The sequence below is a fragment of the Panthera onca genome, chromosome B4 (assembly GCF_046562875.1).
Source record: "Panthera onca isolate mPanOnc1 chromosome B4, mPanOnc1 haplotype 2, whole genome shotgun sequence".
In the NCBI taxonomy this organism is placed as follows: Eukaryota; Metazoa; Chordata; class Mammalia; order Carnivora; family Felidae; genus Panthera; species Panthera onca.
The window spans coordinates 131,362,530-131,377,230 of record NC_138345.1 but is presented as its reverse complement, the minus strand read 5'-3'; the positions used below and the strand labels follow the sequence as shown (position 1 = coordinate 131,377,230).

The window sequence follows — 14,701 nt, the reverse complement described above, 5'->3', positions numbered from 1 at the left end:
GATTCCAGGCTCTCCAGGCGCCCCCCGCCCCCCGCCCATGTCTTGAAGGCACCAGGAGAGGACCTTCTTGCCCCCAGGCAGGGCCTGTGGGTCAGGTGCAGGCTCCAGCTCAGGGAGCCCCAGTCCCCTGGGGGAACCACAGGTACCTGGGTACTCACTGTGTGAAAAGGCCGCGGGCCAGCAGTTCGGAGTGTCAGGGACATGGGGCAGCCTGCTCAGCCGGTGGCCGAGAGCAGCGTCCCATCGAGCTCCTCCGGGACGAGGAGGATTATCAGTCAGTAAACTGCTAGCGTCAGGGGCCCCACATCCCCTCTCGGGGTCTCCAGTTGTGCCTTCCGTGAGCGCAAAGCTATCTCGGATCTGCCTCTGCTCGGTGGGGCAGGAGGTCCGCGGCGGAGGTTCTGGCCTCGTCCAGAAAGGGTCACTTCCTTCTTTAGACTCCCAGGGGCTATGGGAGAGATTTGAGAAGTCTCAGACGGGCAGACCCCCTCCTCTCCGCAGCCCCCTCTGCGCGCACAGCCCAGGTGTGGCCTGCTCCTTCTGGCTGTCCTCAGAGGCCCACAGGACAGGGCTGGCCCTTCTGTTCTGAGCCACATGAGGTGGCTCTAGATTCAGTTTACAAGCTCTTACACTCTCAGGGCCCTCTCTAAGGAAAATAATACAAAGTTGGGAACACAGAATTAGGCCCAGAGCCGCGGGGCTGCTGAAGGAGATTTCTGCCTCTGTGGGAAGTTTCCCAGGAGAGGCCCAGGAGCCCAAGCCTGGGTAGTGCCTGAGCCAATCCGGTCCCCTCCTGCCATCCCCTGCCGGCCACCGTGGTCCTGCGGCTGTCAGGGCGTGGCCCTCGTGTCTCCCCGATCTTGTTCTAGGCAAGTCCATGGCCTACATGCGGAGCGTGTACTTTCGCATGAAGGATGAGGTGTTCCGAGGCTCGCGGCCCTACGAGTCGGGGCCCCTGGAGGAGTTCCTGAAGCGCGAGTTTGGGGAGCACACGAAGATGACCGACGTCAAGAAACCCAAGTAAGGCTCCTCAGCGGGAGCGCTGTGGCTGTGGCGCCGGCTAGGCAGCCCTTCGGCTGTTCCCCCGCGGGGCCGAGGGCTCCCTGTCCTGGTCTGGTTAAAGCTGAGGGGCCGGGGAGGCGAGACGCTTCTTCCCAAGTGAACCGGGGGCTTCTGGAGGACATGGCGGACACCCTCACCCCAGGTCCGAGGGGGTCGCGTCTGGTCCACCATACACTCAGGGCCTTTTTGCTGAGCAGGGCTCTGCCCCAGGCATCGCATGTGCGCGGTGGGGGGTGAAAGGTGCAACCACCGGGCGGAAAGGCTGGTGCGCCGTTTGCAGGCTGGTTGGGAGGTAACTGACCTGAAAAGTGACAGCCACGCAGGGCCGCCCGTGCTTGAGAAGTTCCAGAAGAGCCTGCAGCACAGCTATTTCTTTGTAGTACTCCCCACCCCAGAATTACTTTCTCATCCGTTTCTTGCCTGTCTCCCCGCCAGGCTAGAGCTCCCTGAGGCAGAAACATGGCCGTGTGTTTCTTCTGCACCCCCAGCATCTGGCACAGTGCCTGCCCCAGAGCAGGGCATTGAGAAGTGTTCATGAGCTGACTGACTGTCAGAGAGAGAGAGAGAGAGAGAGAGAGAGAGAGAGAACGAACTGAGGGCCTGAGGGCAAGGTGGTCACGGGGGCTTCCTGGAGGAAGTAACATGTCAGCAAGGCCCTAGAAATTTAGGGAGGATTTCTTTTCATAATAAAGCTTTTTTTCTTTTTTCTTTTTCTTTTTTTCCATTTAAGAATAATACCTAGTCTTTTAAGAAAATCTGGCAAATACAGAAAGTAAGAAGGAGGAAAATCTCATCCACGTAGTAAAACCCAAAAGATAACTATTTTTGTTTTTATTTTATTTATTTATTTTAAATCTTACTTAGTTTGAGAGACAGAGCAGAGGAGGGGCAGAGAGAGAGAGGGAGAGAGAGAATCCCAGGCAGGCTCTGTGCTGTCAGCGCGGAGCCCGATGCGGGGCTCGATCTCACCAACTGTGACATCATGACCTGAGCCAAAACCAAGAGTTGGGCGGTTAACCGACTGAGTCACCCAGGCACCCCATAAAGATAACTGGTTTAAAAAAAATTTTTTTTTAATGTTTTTATTTATTTTTGAGACAGAGAGAGACAGAGCATGAGCAGGGGAGGGGCAGAGAGAGAGGGAGACACAGAACCCGAAGCAGGCTCCAGGCTCTGAGCCGTCAGTACAGAGCCGGACGCGGGGCTCGAACTCACAAACCGTGAGATCACGACCTGAAGACAGACGCTTAACCGACTAAGCCACCCAGGCTCCCCAAAGATAACTTTTTAAAACATTTTAATATATTTTATCCTAGACATTTTTGCTCTTTTTTCTTATGGTGAAATAGAACAAACATTTAGAAAAGTACGTAAACCAGTTCAGTGAATAATTACAAAGCAAACACCCAGGTAACCACCAGCCAAGTCCAAAAGCCCTTTGAGCACGTCCCCAGCCCCATCACAACCCCGCCCTGCCGCTTGGGGGCGCTGTCCTCCTGACTGCGGTCATGTGGATTTCCTGTACAATTTCACCGCCTGTGACTGCAGCCCTGAACAGCGTGGTTTGGGTCTTGCCTGTCTCTGGGCTTGGACGGACGCATTTTATGTTCTAGCTCCCCTCCGTCCATGCCGCATTTTGTCAGCGTGGCCCCCGCTGCTGGGCGAAGCTGTGTTGCATTCATTTCCATTGCCGTGGGGGACTCCCCTGGACGGCGATGCCCAGTTTGCTTCTCCCAATACCTTCCAACAACATTTCGGTTGTTTCCACTTTGGACCTCTGGGGAGGAGTCCTGCAGTGAACACCTCCGGACCTGATTTCTGACCCACGGCTGTACATGTCTCCACCTCTCAGAAAATGCATGGCTTCAGCTCATAGATTCTGACCAACTCTTTTTTTCAAAGTGCAGTTTCTGTTTTCTCTCTCATTAAGCCATGTTTGGGAGTTTCTGTTGCTCTGCATTCTTGTTTATGTTTGGTTGTTATCAAACGTTTTTATCTTTACAAATCCGGGGGTGGGGGTGGGGGTGGTGAAAGGTGGTGTCTCCATGTGGCCTGAATTTTCATTTTCCTGATTTACTGCGGAGATTGAACACGTTTGTATATGTTTAGAGGTTGTTTGCATTCCTCTTTTGTAAAGTTCCTGTTCAGATGTTTTGCCTATTTTTGGTAAAATGGGGTTGTGGGATTTGGGGGTTAAGAGGCTTCTATGTATGTATGTATCTATCTATCTATTTTTGAGTCATCTCTACTCCCAATGTGGGACTCAAACCCATATCCCTGAGGGGTTAAGAAGCTTCTTAATGATTTATTTTATTTTATTTTAGAGAGAGAACGTGAGCAGGGGAGAGGGGCAAAAGGAAAGAGAAAGAATTGCAGGCTCCACGCTCAGTGTGGAGCCTGATGGCGGGGCTCGATCCCGTGACCCTGGGATCATGACCTGAGCCAAAATCAAGAGTGGGACACTCAACCGACTGAGCCACCTAGGTGTCCCGGTGATATTTATATCCTAAAAACTAGTCCTTTGATGGGTATATAGATGTGAAATCTTGTATATAGATTTTAAATCTTTTCTCCCACTCTGTGGCTTGACCTTTCATTCTCTTTACAGCGTTTTGTTGATGAATGGATTTTTTTAAAAGTTTATTTGTTTATTTTGAGAGAGAGAGGGAGAGCATGAGCAGGGGAGGGGCTGAGAGAGAATTTCAAGCAGAATCTGAGCGACCAGGGCTGAGCCCGACGCAGGACTCAAACTCACAAACCACGAGATCATGACCTGAGCCCAAATCAAGAGTTGGACGCTTAACTGAGCCACCCCGGTGCCCCTGATGAACGGATGTTCGTAATGTGGTAGAATTTATAAATGTTTTTCTTTTTATGGCTGGTGCTTTTTATGTCTGTTCAAGAACCCTTCCTTAACCTTGAGGCAGGGAGCGATTTTCTTGTCAGCTCAGAAATCTCTCAAGATCTGCCTTTCACGTTTAGGGCTTTATCAACCTGGAACTGGGTTTTGTATCAGGGGAGACCCAATTTCATGTTTCCCACATGAACAAGCAGTTTCCCCAGCCTCACCTGTGAAGAAGCCCGTCTTTCCCTCCATTTCTGCAGGCCATGCTTCCACAGAGGTGGCTCGGGGGTCCTTGCTTGGTTGTTTCTGTGTTCTGTTCCGTGGGCTGGGTCCCTGTGCCCATGCCCTGACTTTCCCGTTGTTCAACTTTCCCGGTATCTGGGAGAGCAAGGCCTCCCACCTTGTCCGTCCCCAAGGGTATCATGACTGTTCTTAGAGACGCCATAGAGAAGTAGTTAAGAGCGCGTGCTTTGAGCTCCTGGGTGGCTCAGTTGGTTAAGCATCTGACTCTTGATTTCAGCTCAGGTCATGATCTCACGTACGTGAGAGATCGAGCCCCACGTCGGGTTCTTTGCTGACAGCGCGGAGCCTGCTTGGGATTCTTTCTCTCCCTCTCTCTCTGCCCTTTCCCCACTCTCTCTCCCTCAAAATAAATAAATAAAACTAAAGAAGAAGAAGAAGAAGAGAAGAAGAAGAAGAAGAAGAAGAAGAAGAGCAGCAAATGCCCTGAAGTTTCTTCTCAAAAATAGAAATAATGTAGACCTGCCTCGTGGGGTTTCCAGGAGGAGGAAAAAAGTTACTATGTAAAAGCATGCGCGGCACACAATGTGAGGTTCAAGGGTTACTTGCTGCTCTTTGTGCTTCCAGAAATGGTAGCATCCGATCGTCAAATTCTACAGAATATCACCTCCTACTGGGATTTTGATTAAGATCGCATTGAATCTGTACGTTTATCTGGGGTGGGGGGAGAAATGACATCTGAAAACGCGGAGCCTTCCAATCAGAGGATATAGGAAAGCATTCCGCTTGTTTGAAGTGTCTCCCCGTGGCTTTATAATTTTCTCTGTCGAGATCTAGCACAATGGGGTGTTTGTATCTGTTTCAGGTACTTCATGTGTTTCGTGCTACTGTAAATTACCCATTTTTAGGGATACCGCGTATTTATTTTACAGTGTTGAATTGTGGTAAAATATACGTAACATAAAATGCGTCATCTGAACCGTCCGAGGTACAGTTGACTAAGTGCCCAGCAGACTCACACTGGTATGCAGCTGGCCTCCCAGACTTTTTAATCCCGCAAAACTGAAACTCTGTTCCCGTTAAACACCCCTCCATTGGCCTCTCCCCCAATCCGTGGCAACCGCCGTTCAACTTTCTGCCTCTATGATTTTGATGACTCTAGAGGGATCTCCTGTAAGGGGACCGTACGATATTTGTCCTTTTGCAGCTGACCCCTTCCACGGAGCATAACATCCTGGAGTTTCATCCGTGTTGTAGCACCTGTCAGAGTTTCCTTCCTTTTTAAGACCGAATAACACGCCGCTGTCTGGATACACCACACTGTGTTTATCCGTTCATCTGTCGATGGCCTTTTGGGCTGTTTGCATCTTTTGAGCATTGTGGATAACGCTGCTATCCACAGGGGTGTACAGGTACCTTTCCTAGATCCCGCTCTCAATGCCTGGTGCCTTGGACAGAGAGAATTCTGGGGGGCTCCGTTGGCTAATAATATTTTGTTTAGATTTTGCATCCCATGTTCACGAGTGAGCGGGACGTGTGTTTTCCCATTGGGGGCTGCTGGGTTTTGGTTTTGAGGGAGTGTTTCTCATTTTCTATTTTCTGGAAAAGTTGGTCTAAGAAAGACTTAATTCTTCCTTGAGTATTTGGTAGGATTTGTCAGGGAAGTCACCAAGGCCCGGAGTTTGCTTTGGGGAGGATATTTGATGATGGGATTAATTTCTTTAGTGGTAGAATTTCTAAATGTCTTCGTGAGTTGGTTTTGGTTATGTTTTTCTAGGAATATGTCCATTTCATCAGATCTTCAAATTCATTGGCCTAGAGTTGTTTAGAATATTCTCTTATTATCTTTTTAATGTCTGCAGCATCTGCTGTGATGGGCCCTTCAGTCCCAATTATGTACACCTTCTCTCGTCTTTACCAGTTCTGCCACAGGCTTTTCCATTGGACTGGTCCTTCAGAAAACCAATTCTTGGATATTTATTGGTTCTCTCTTGTGTGTGCTTTTTGGTTTCATGTATTTCTGCTTTTATTTTTATTCCTTGCACTCTCTTTGGTTTTATTTCAGTGTTATTTTTTAACTCCTTGATTTTTAACCTTCTGTTCTTAAAACTACATTTCTCAATTTCTAAACTTAGGGAATTCTCCGGTTGTATTTTTGTTATTACTTGCTTTGTGGACTTACTTGTACAGTCAATTCTTATAAATGTCCCACATCTAATTTGAAAGAATATGGAGTCTGCATTGGGCACCAAGTACTGCACAAATCGATCAAGTCATATCGGCTAGAAATGTTGCTGAAAATTTCCAGGGGCGTCTGGGTAGCTCAGTCGATTGAGTGTCTGACTCTTGATTTTGGCTCAGGTCATGATCCCAGGGTTGTGGGATCAGTCCCTGTGTCAGACTCCACACTGAGCATGGAGCCTGTTTAAGATTCTCTCTCTTGGGGCACCTGGGTGGCTCAGTCGGTTGAGCGTCCGACTTCGGTTCAGGTCATGATCTTGTGGTCTGTGAGTTCGAGCCCCGCATCGGGCTCTGTGCTGACAGCTCAGAGCCTGGAGCCTGCTTCGGATTCTGTGTCTCCCTCTCTCTCTGACTCTCCCCTGTTCATGCTCTGTCTCTCTCTGTCTCAAAAATAAATAAACATTAAAAAAAAAAAAAAGATTCTCTTTCTCTCTCCCTCTGCCCCTCTTTCCCACTCACATGTGCACTCTCTCTCTAAAATAAAAAAAAAAATAAATAAAATAAGTGTCCAAATCTGCCATATCCTTAAGAATTCTTTGCCTACTTCTTTTATCGATTATTGAGAGAGACATGTTGAAATCTCCTACTCTGGGAACTTGCCCTTTTGCCCTTTAGTGCTGTCAATTTTTCTTTTAATATTTTGACACAATGCTATTAAGTGCATGTATATTTAAATTTTTGTGTATTTTTCTAGTGACTGGTATCTTTTATTATTATGAAGCAGCTCTCTTTACCTCTAGGAATGCTTTTTGCTTTAAAGCCTGTTTTGTCCTGATACTAATACAGTGACATCAGCTTTCTTTGGTTATATTTGTGTGGTAGATCTGTACTCACCCTCTAATTCAAACTTCTTTGAATCCTTATGTTTTAGAGATATCTTTTGTACTTTTACTTGTAGTCTTTTACTCTTTGTTCTTATCTAGAGCATTTAGTCCATTTATAGGCTTTAAATGCATAGTAATATATTGATTTAAGTCAACTAGTTAAGTCTGATTTAGTTGATTGATTTGACTATCAGAAAGTTCATGTGGTTAATCCAATAGTTTATATGGCTGGTCCATTTTTATTTATATGATTACTGATATATTTGGGATGATATGTGCCATCCTATTTTGTTCTCCATTTCTTTTCTCTTTCTTACCTTCTTTTAGAATTGCTGAATAATTTTGATCATTATACTTCTCCCCCCATAGTTTCAAGTTTGTGAACTCATTTCTTTTTTTGTTAGTGAATACTTTACTTATGAAAGCCTAAATTTAATTGATACCATTACCCTCCCCTCAGATAATCAAGGATTTTAAAATAATTTAATTCCATCTTGTTTTTTTTAAGCATCACAAGACATTATTATTAGCTTTTGAAGTTGGTTTTCATTTAGATTTACCCTTTAGACTTACCCAGTAGTGTGCTGGTAAACCAGATCTCTGGGGGGAAAAAGTCCTGATTTGTAGTGTTGGCTAATTCCCATGGCATGAACACTCCCACCATGGCCAATTTCAAGTTACCAACCATTTAATAACCACCTTGTGGGAGTTAGCAATAGGTTCTTACAAGCCAGTATGAGCTGGCTTCTGCACACCATTGGCTCTGTGTGTGTGTGTGTGTGTGTGTGTGTGTGTGTGTGTGTATGCGTATGTGTGTGTGTATTACATCTTTGCTCTACAGTGTTTCTTGCATCTCAAACTTCCATCTGTGACCACTTTCTTTCTGCCTGATATGAATTACTTCCAGTTTAACCTGCATGGTATTTATTAGGCTTGAATCTTTGGATTGTTTCCTTTCTTCAGTTCTGGAATCCTGAGTTGTTATCACTTCAGCCCTTGCCTCTTCCTAATTTTCTCTCTCCTCTCCTTGTGGAACTACAATTAAACATGTGCTAGACCTTTTCTGTCTTCTGTTTCTATTAATTTCTCCTGTATATTCTGTCATTCTGTCTCTCTGTGTTACATCCCAGACAATTTCTTCTTACCTGTTTTCCAATTCACTAATTCTCTCTGTAGCTTTATCTAATTTTCCATTTAACCTATCCATTGATTTTTTTAAAATTCTATTGCTTTTTTATTTTTTAATTCTAGAAGTTCTCTTTGGTTCTTCTTCAGTTCTTCTGGGTCATTACTGATAGTTTCCTATTCCTTGGTGATTTTATCACACTTGCCTTTGATGTCTTTAAACATTGTAGGCATAGCTGTTTTATCATCTGTGTTCAAGGACTCAAATAGCTGCAGTCTTTATAGGTATATTTTACTGTTTATGTTGGTTTATACTGGTTTTCATTTATGATGTTTTATTTCATTGTGTGTCCTCCCCTCCCTTTTTTACTGTGTGGTGTTCCTTAGTGTTGAAATATAATATGACTAGATTCTATGAGGCCTAGAATGCAAGTATCTCCCTCCAGATTGTTTTGTGTTGTGTCTTCCAGGTACTAGGTACCCTACCATCTAATGCCACTATAACTAAATTCTTGACATAAAGTTTGGGGACTTCCCCGAGGTGATATGAATTTAGACCACAAATCTGCAGGAGGATTAGCTTGTGGTTATACATTTTCAGGAATTTCTCTCTCTCTCTCTCTCTCTCTCTCTCTCTCTCTCTCTCTCTCTCTTTTATCCAATGCCAAAGCAACTTTCTTCACAGGCTCTGAGGTAGGAAAGGGGCAGATTTATTTCTGGCTCACCCCTACCCAAGAGTGTAGTCCTTTGGGGTCCCAGCCTAATGTGGGGGTCTCCCATTAGACCCTGAAATTTTGGTGGGCCCTGGGCTTTGACTTTTGTCTCCCAAGTCCCATGAAGCCATCAAAACTGAAACTCAAATGTACTGAGTTTGGTATCTGCCTCAGGTCAAACCTAGGTCTATGCTTCACTTACTTCTCTGGATTTTTGCTTATCCTCAGAGCTTACCCTGGTATTTCCCTTCTGTCTTGTCAGGTCTCCTGTGTTTTATTTTTACTCTTTTTTTTTAATGTTTATTTTTGAGAGAGAGAGCATGGGGAGGGACAGAGAGACAGGGACAGAGGATCTAAAGTGGGCTCCGTGCTGACAACAGACAGCCCAATGCAGGGCTTGAACCCGGGAGCGGCAAGATCATGACCTGAGTCGAAGTCAGATGCTCAGCCGACTGAGCCACCCAGGAACCCCTAAGGGGATTTTTAAAAGTAGTTTTTCCAGCATTTCACTTTTTGTTCAGTGGGGAGGTTGTTCAAATAAGCTTTCCACAGTATTCCCAGAAATGAAAAACTAGTATATTTTTCCTATGCAGAGGCAGAGTTTTTGTCCCCTTTCCTGTGTGGTGTTGTTGTTGTTTTTACAGCATAACAAACGTTATTTCTTTGTTAGTCGGCTGGCACGATTTGGAGTGGGTGCAAAACATTTACTTACCCCTTCTCTTGCTACTGTTTATTTTTTTTTAAGTTTATTTTTTTAAAAATTTTTTTTTCTTAATGTTTTTATTTATTTTTGAGACAGAGAGAGACAGAGCATGAGCAGGGAAGGGGCAGAGAGAGAGGGAGACACAGAATCCGAAGCAGGCTCCAGGCTCCGAGCCATCAGCACAGAGCCCGATATGGGGCTCGAACTCACTGACTGTGAGATTATGACCTGAGCCGAAATCAGACGCTCAACCGACTGAGCCACCCAGGCGCCCAAGTTTATTTTTTTTTTTAGTAATCACTATGCCCAACATGGGGCTCGAACTCATGACCCTGAGATCAAGAGCTGCACGGTCCTCCGACTGAGCCAGCCAGGTGCCTCAGACCGGGCCATTTTTTACTGTAATAATTGCACTGCAACCAATAGCTTTTTGCAAGAAGCTCTTACTGTAGCTCAGATTATTCCTTTGGGATAGATTTTCCAAAATGGAATTCTCAGATCAAAGAGCCAGGATATTTGTAAGATCTTAGTACACATTAGCTTCCCAGGGGGCTATGCCAGTCCACACTCCCTGCACTATTTAAGGATGCTCGTCTTGTCTGAGACAAGTAAGAGTCTTTAATAGATTATAGACTCACACAGTGGAACGTTGAAGAGGTTATCAAAGGTGACACGGTGAGAAGTCTCCTCCCACTGCTGTCTGTGAGCTGTAGCCACCGAGCTGTCCCCTGCCCTAGAGGCAGCTCATCGCTCCTAGGTTCCGCTCATGGGTCCTTCTGACCAAGCCATTAGGCACATCAATTTTTGGGGTTTTGTTTTCAAATAAATGGTGGCATAGGATGCGCACCGGTCTAACCCTTACTTTTCGCACTTAACTGTAAACCGTGATGCTCACGGCCTATCAGTGCATCAAGTGCTTCCTCGGTCGTTCTGCAGTGACACAGAGCCCACGGAGTAGGGGAGCCGCGATGCATCGGACCATCCCGTTGGTGGACCTTTCAGCTGCTTCCAGTGGTTTTCTCTGTCCACCGATGCCGCTGTTGACAGCTTTGCGTGCGTCCGTGAGAATGTCTTAGGATGAACTCCCAGAACTAGGACCGATGGGTCCAAGGATAAGGCCTTCAGTGATTCGGATGCAGACGGCCAACGTGGGTTTTCAGGGGTGGGTAAGTCAGGGACTTCAGCTGTCTTGCCATTCGTGTCTCTCCAGGGTGATGCTGACGGGGACGCTGTCTGACCGGCAGCCTGCTGAGCTTCACCTCTTCCGGAATTACGAGGCCCCGGAGTGTGTACGGGAACCTCGTTTCAGCCAGAATATTAACCTGAAGCCTCCGACTCAGCCCTCAGGTGAAAACTATGTTTTTTGCATCCGTGGGAAACAGTCGGCCTGAGAGGCCGCGGGGTGGTGGGTGGGAGTCGTAGGCTTGCTGCTGGGCACCCCCAGCCCACCACCATCCCTCACACTGCCCTGAGTCTTCATCAGCTGAGGGCAGGCCGCACCGGGGCGCTCTCCAGTCTCAGGCTGGAGGAGGCCCCTGGAGGTCCTCAGCTGCACCCTGCCTTCCACCGGGACGGCGGGGCCAGAGAGCATGGCCTGTGGGTCCTGCTTCAGAAGAGCCCCCAGCCTCTCCACCTCTCCCTACAGACCCGCACACGCACAGGCACGTGCACCCTGGGACTGCATGGGTTTGTACCCGTCCCTCGTGCCACTGGGCCACCCTCTTCCCTCACCCCCAGAGCAGCTGGTGTGGCGAGCTGCCCGGAGCAGTGGGGCAGCCCCCACCTACTTCCGGCCCAACGGGCGCTTCCTGGACGGCGGGCTGCTGGCCAACAATCCCACGCTGGACGCCATGACCGAGATCCATGAGTACAACCAGGACATGATCCGCAAGGTGAGAGAGCCGCGGGTCAGAGGGGCTGGACGTGACCGTCCACCATAGCCACCCCTGTTTCAGCAAGTCTTACTAAGGACGGACTCCTAGGAGACCAGATGGCACTTATTTTCATGCTCATTCGTGGGTGCCCTGGACAGCAGCTTTATCTCACGCTCGAACTTGCTTGATGGGCTGTGTCTGCCCAGAGCTCTGTGCTAATCAGAGGGATTCTGAGGCCCAATCTGCACCGAGTGGTGAAGGGCAGCTAGTGGGCAGCAGGCAGAGTGATCCGTGCCTGCCTCGATGCTGGCTACCCTGCCCAGCCTGGGGACACACGCTTGCCCTGTATAAGCAGGGCTATCTATAAACAAGGATACGCCCCTCCAGGGGTTTGGGCTGCTGAGATAGAGGACCACGCAGGAGCCCAGGAGGAGGATAGCCTGTGCTGGGAGACCTGGGGGCTTGCAAAGGGCCCGTGGAGGAGACCTCTAGGGAGGAGACCGTGCAGACTCAGTGACCCAGAGGAACAGAAGTGGGCCTTAGCCCTTAGCGCAGAGGCGGGGCTAGGCCCGTGTGTTACCAGCAGAGGTGCCGAGACGTGGGATCAGGCCTCGGAGCCAGATGGCCTCAGGGTCTGGACGCTGGCTCTGCCTGTGCTTCGCTCTAGCCACTGCACGGGGGATGGGTGGTACCGGCATGGGGACGGTCATGAGGCGTCCGTGCGCTTTTGTGTAAAATGTTTAGGACGGTGCCTGACCCCTAGTGTGCCATATCCTTGCCGGCTGTGGTTCTCACTGTGGTCATCAGGAAGCCCAGGACGCAGCCCCTGGGTGACACAACAGGGGTGGCGGTCCGAGAGGCAGGCGCCCTCTAGCGGCCAGACTGGGCAGGGCAGGCGTCCTGGAGGAGGAAGGGCTCAAAGATTTGGTTGGGGAGGGTCATGGGTCATCCTCTGTCTGAGTCGCCTCCTACTGCAGATGAGGACCTTGGATGGCGGGGAGACTTGTCAAGGTTGCCCAGCATGTTGGAAGCAGAGCTTGTTGGGGAGCAGAAGAGAGGACAGCACAGGCTCTGGTTCTGCCACCTGGGGAAGGGTCCGCCGGTGGGCAGATCCCCTCCAACTACCCCTGTCCTGTCCCCAACAGGGCCAGGAAGGCAAGGTGAAGAAGCTCTCCATCGTGGTCTCTCTGGGGACAGGGAGGTCCCCACAGGTGCCCGTGACCTGTGTGGACGTATTCCGTCCCAGCAACCCCTGGGAACTGGCCAAGACTGTTTTCGGGGCCAAGGAACTGGGGAAGATGGTGGTGGACTGTGTGAGTATGGGCCCCTCCCCATGTCCTCTCCCCTCTGGATCTCAGCCCCCTGGGACCCGGGGCGTCAGGGAGGCTCCGTTGAACCTCTTTAGCCGGCCCAGGGGAGGGGGTTCCTGATTCAGTCTCAGTGCTGGCAGGGACCCTTAGTGGCCACCTACACCTGGGGCTTTCAAACACAGCCCCCCTTCAAACACAGCCCCGTGCGGAAGCCCAGGATATCAGACGGACAAAAGCCTGTTCCCCTGACCCCGGTCAGGGGCTGCTGAACCACTTGAGAAAACCTCAGAGCGCGCCCCTGTGTGACACAGCTGGGACAGTCACTGCGGCCCAGGCAGGGGGACTCTGCCGAGGAGCGGCTAAGCCAGACCAGAACCTGGGGGTCCCTGGGCAGGCGCTGTGGGTACAGCATGTGTAGGACGCTCACACAGACTGCTTCTTGCCAGTGCACGGATCCGGATGGGCGGGCCGTGGACCGGGCCCGGGCCTGGTGTGAGATGGTCGGCATCCAGTATTTCAGGTGAGGCCTCAGCCCCGTATCCCGGCCTGGCCAGACCCAGTGAACTAACCCACCCAGCCCTCGGTGTGGATGTCCCCTCTCCCCACGCGGCCGCTCCGTGCCCCAAGCCCTCCCCAGTCCTAGCTCTCGTCCCCAACCCAAGCCGAGCCTCGTGGGGTGACCCCCTCCTCCTTGACCCGGACAGATTGAACCCCCAGCTGGGGACTGACATCATGCTGGATGAGGTCAGCGACACAGTGCTGGTCAATGCCCTGTGGGAGACTGAGGTCTATATTTATGAGCACCGAGAACAGTTCCAGAAGCTCATTCAGCTGCTGCTGTCACCGTGAGGCCGCTGGGCACCCCCCGCCACCCCATCCCACCCACCCAGCCCTTGATGGAGAGGCCAAGTGACATCTAACCAGCGCGCCACTGGGCAGAGCTGGGCCTCGGCGGCTCTGCCTCTCCAGACCAGACAGACCAGGCCTCAGAGGGCACTGGGCTTCCTGCCTGAGGCTGGTCCTGGGTCCTGCCCACACCGTCCCCGCCTTCTGGCACTTTTTGTCATTCCACGCTTAGAAATCCTAGAGCCTCACTGGGGCCCTCTCCCTGATTGCCAAGGACAACTGACGCTTGGGCCCCCAGCCCTGTTAGCTCAGACACCAGGCGTTCTCCCAGGTCCCCTGGCGGAGGGGGGATGCCAAGACCCCTTCCACTCTCTGTCCTCTTCCCTGGGGTGGGGGGCTTGGAGAAACAGGCCTTTGCCCACCCATCAGCAAGGGAAACCCAAGCCCCGCCGATTCTGCCCTCAACACACATGCAGCCGCCTGCACCCCTCGGAACTGCCCCACCCTGCGAGCTCCCCCCAGCTCTCAAAGGTCACTTCTGTGACTTCGGTTATTCCTCCCGACCCGAGGTGGTTGATGGGTGGGGCGGGGATCCAGAGCCTGCCCTTAACTGAAATAAACGGTTTGATTCAAGCTCACCTGTGTTGTGTGCACTGTGCTCAGAGTCCCCCAGGGCCCCGCACCCACCGGCTCCCTTCAGCCTTGACTGTCCTCTTCCTGTGCCCCCTTGGATGAATGCTGTTTTCCGGGCTCCCCTGGGGATACTACTTCTCTGCTCCAGGCACCCCCAAATCAGGCCGTGAGGGTGTTCAGAGGCGGCAGCTAAGTCCACTTGCCCACGGTGCGGGGTGAGGACGAGCCCCAGTTGCCGGGGCAGGCAGGGGATGAGACCCAGAAAGGGCAGGGGGCTTGGGCACG

The 14,701-nt window shown here is 50.3% G+C and overlaps 1 protein-coding gene across 7 annotated transcripts in view; it reads left to right on the top strand.

Annotated features, from left to right (window-relative positions):
* The window catches only part of PLA2G6 (phospholipase A2 group VI), a 59,884-nt gene extending 45,468 nt beyond the window's left edge, over positions 1 to 14,416 (top strand). For 6 of the 7 annotated variants that reach the window (XM_078449454.2, XM_078449456.2, XM_078449453.2 and 3 more), the window contains 6 exons: positions 870 to 1,020; positions 10,964 to 11,100; positions 11,491 to 11,645; positions 12,773 to 12,940; positions 13,384 to 13,457; positions 13,642 to 14,416. In XM_078449454.2, the coding sequence (XP_078305580.1) occupies positions 870 to 1,020; positions 10,964 to 11,100; positions 11,491 to 11,645; positions 12,773 to 12,940; positions 13,384 to 13,457; positions 13,642 to 13,786 (830 nt within the window). In that variant the 3' untranslated portion in view covers positions 13,787 to 14,416. Of the gene's footprint in view, positions 1 to 869; positions 1,021 to 10,963; positions 11,101 to 11,490; positions 11,646 to 12,772; positions 12,941 to 13,383; positions 13,458 to 13,641 lie in introns of those variants that run through there. The other variant, XM_078449459.2, reaches the window with a different exon arrangement.
* The last annotated feature ends 285 nt before the right edge of the window (positions 14,417 to 14,701 follow it).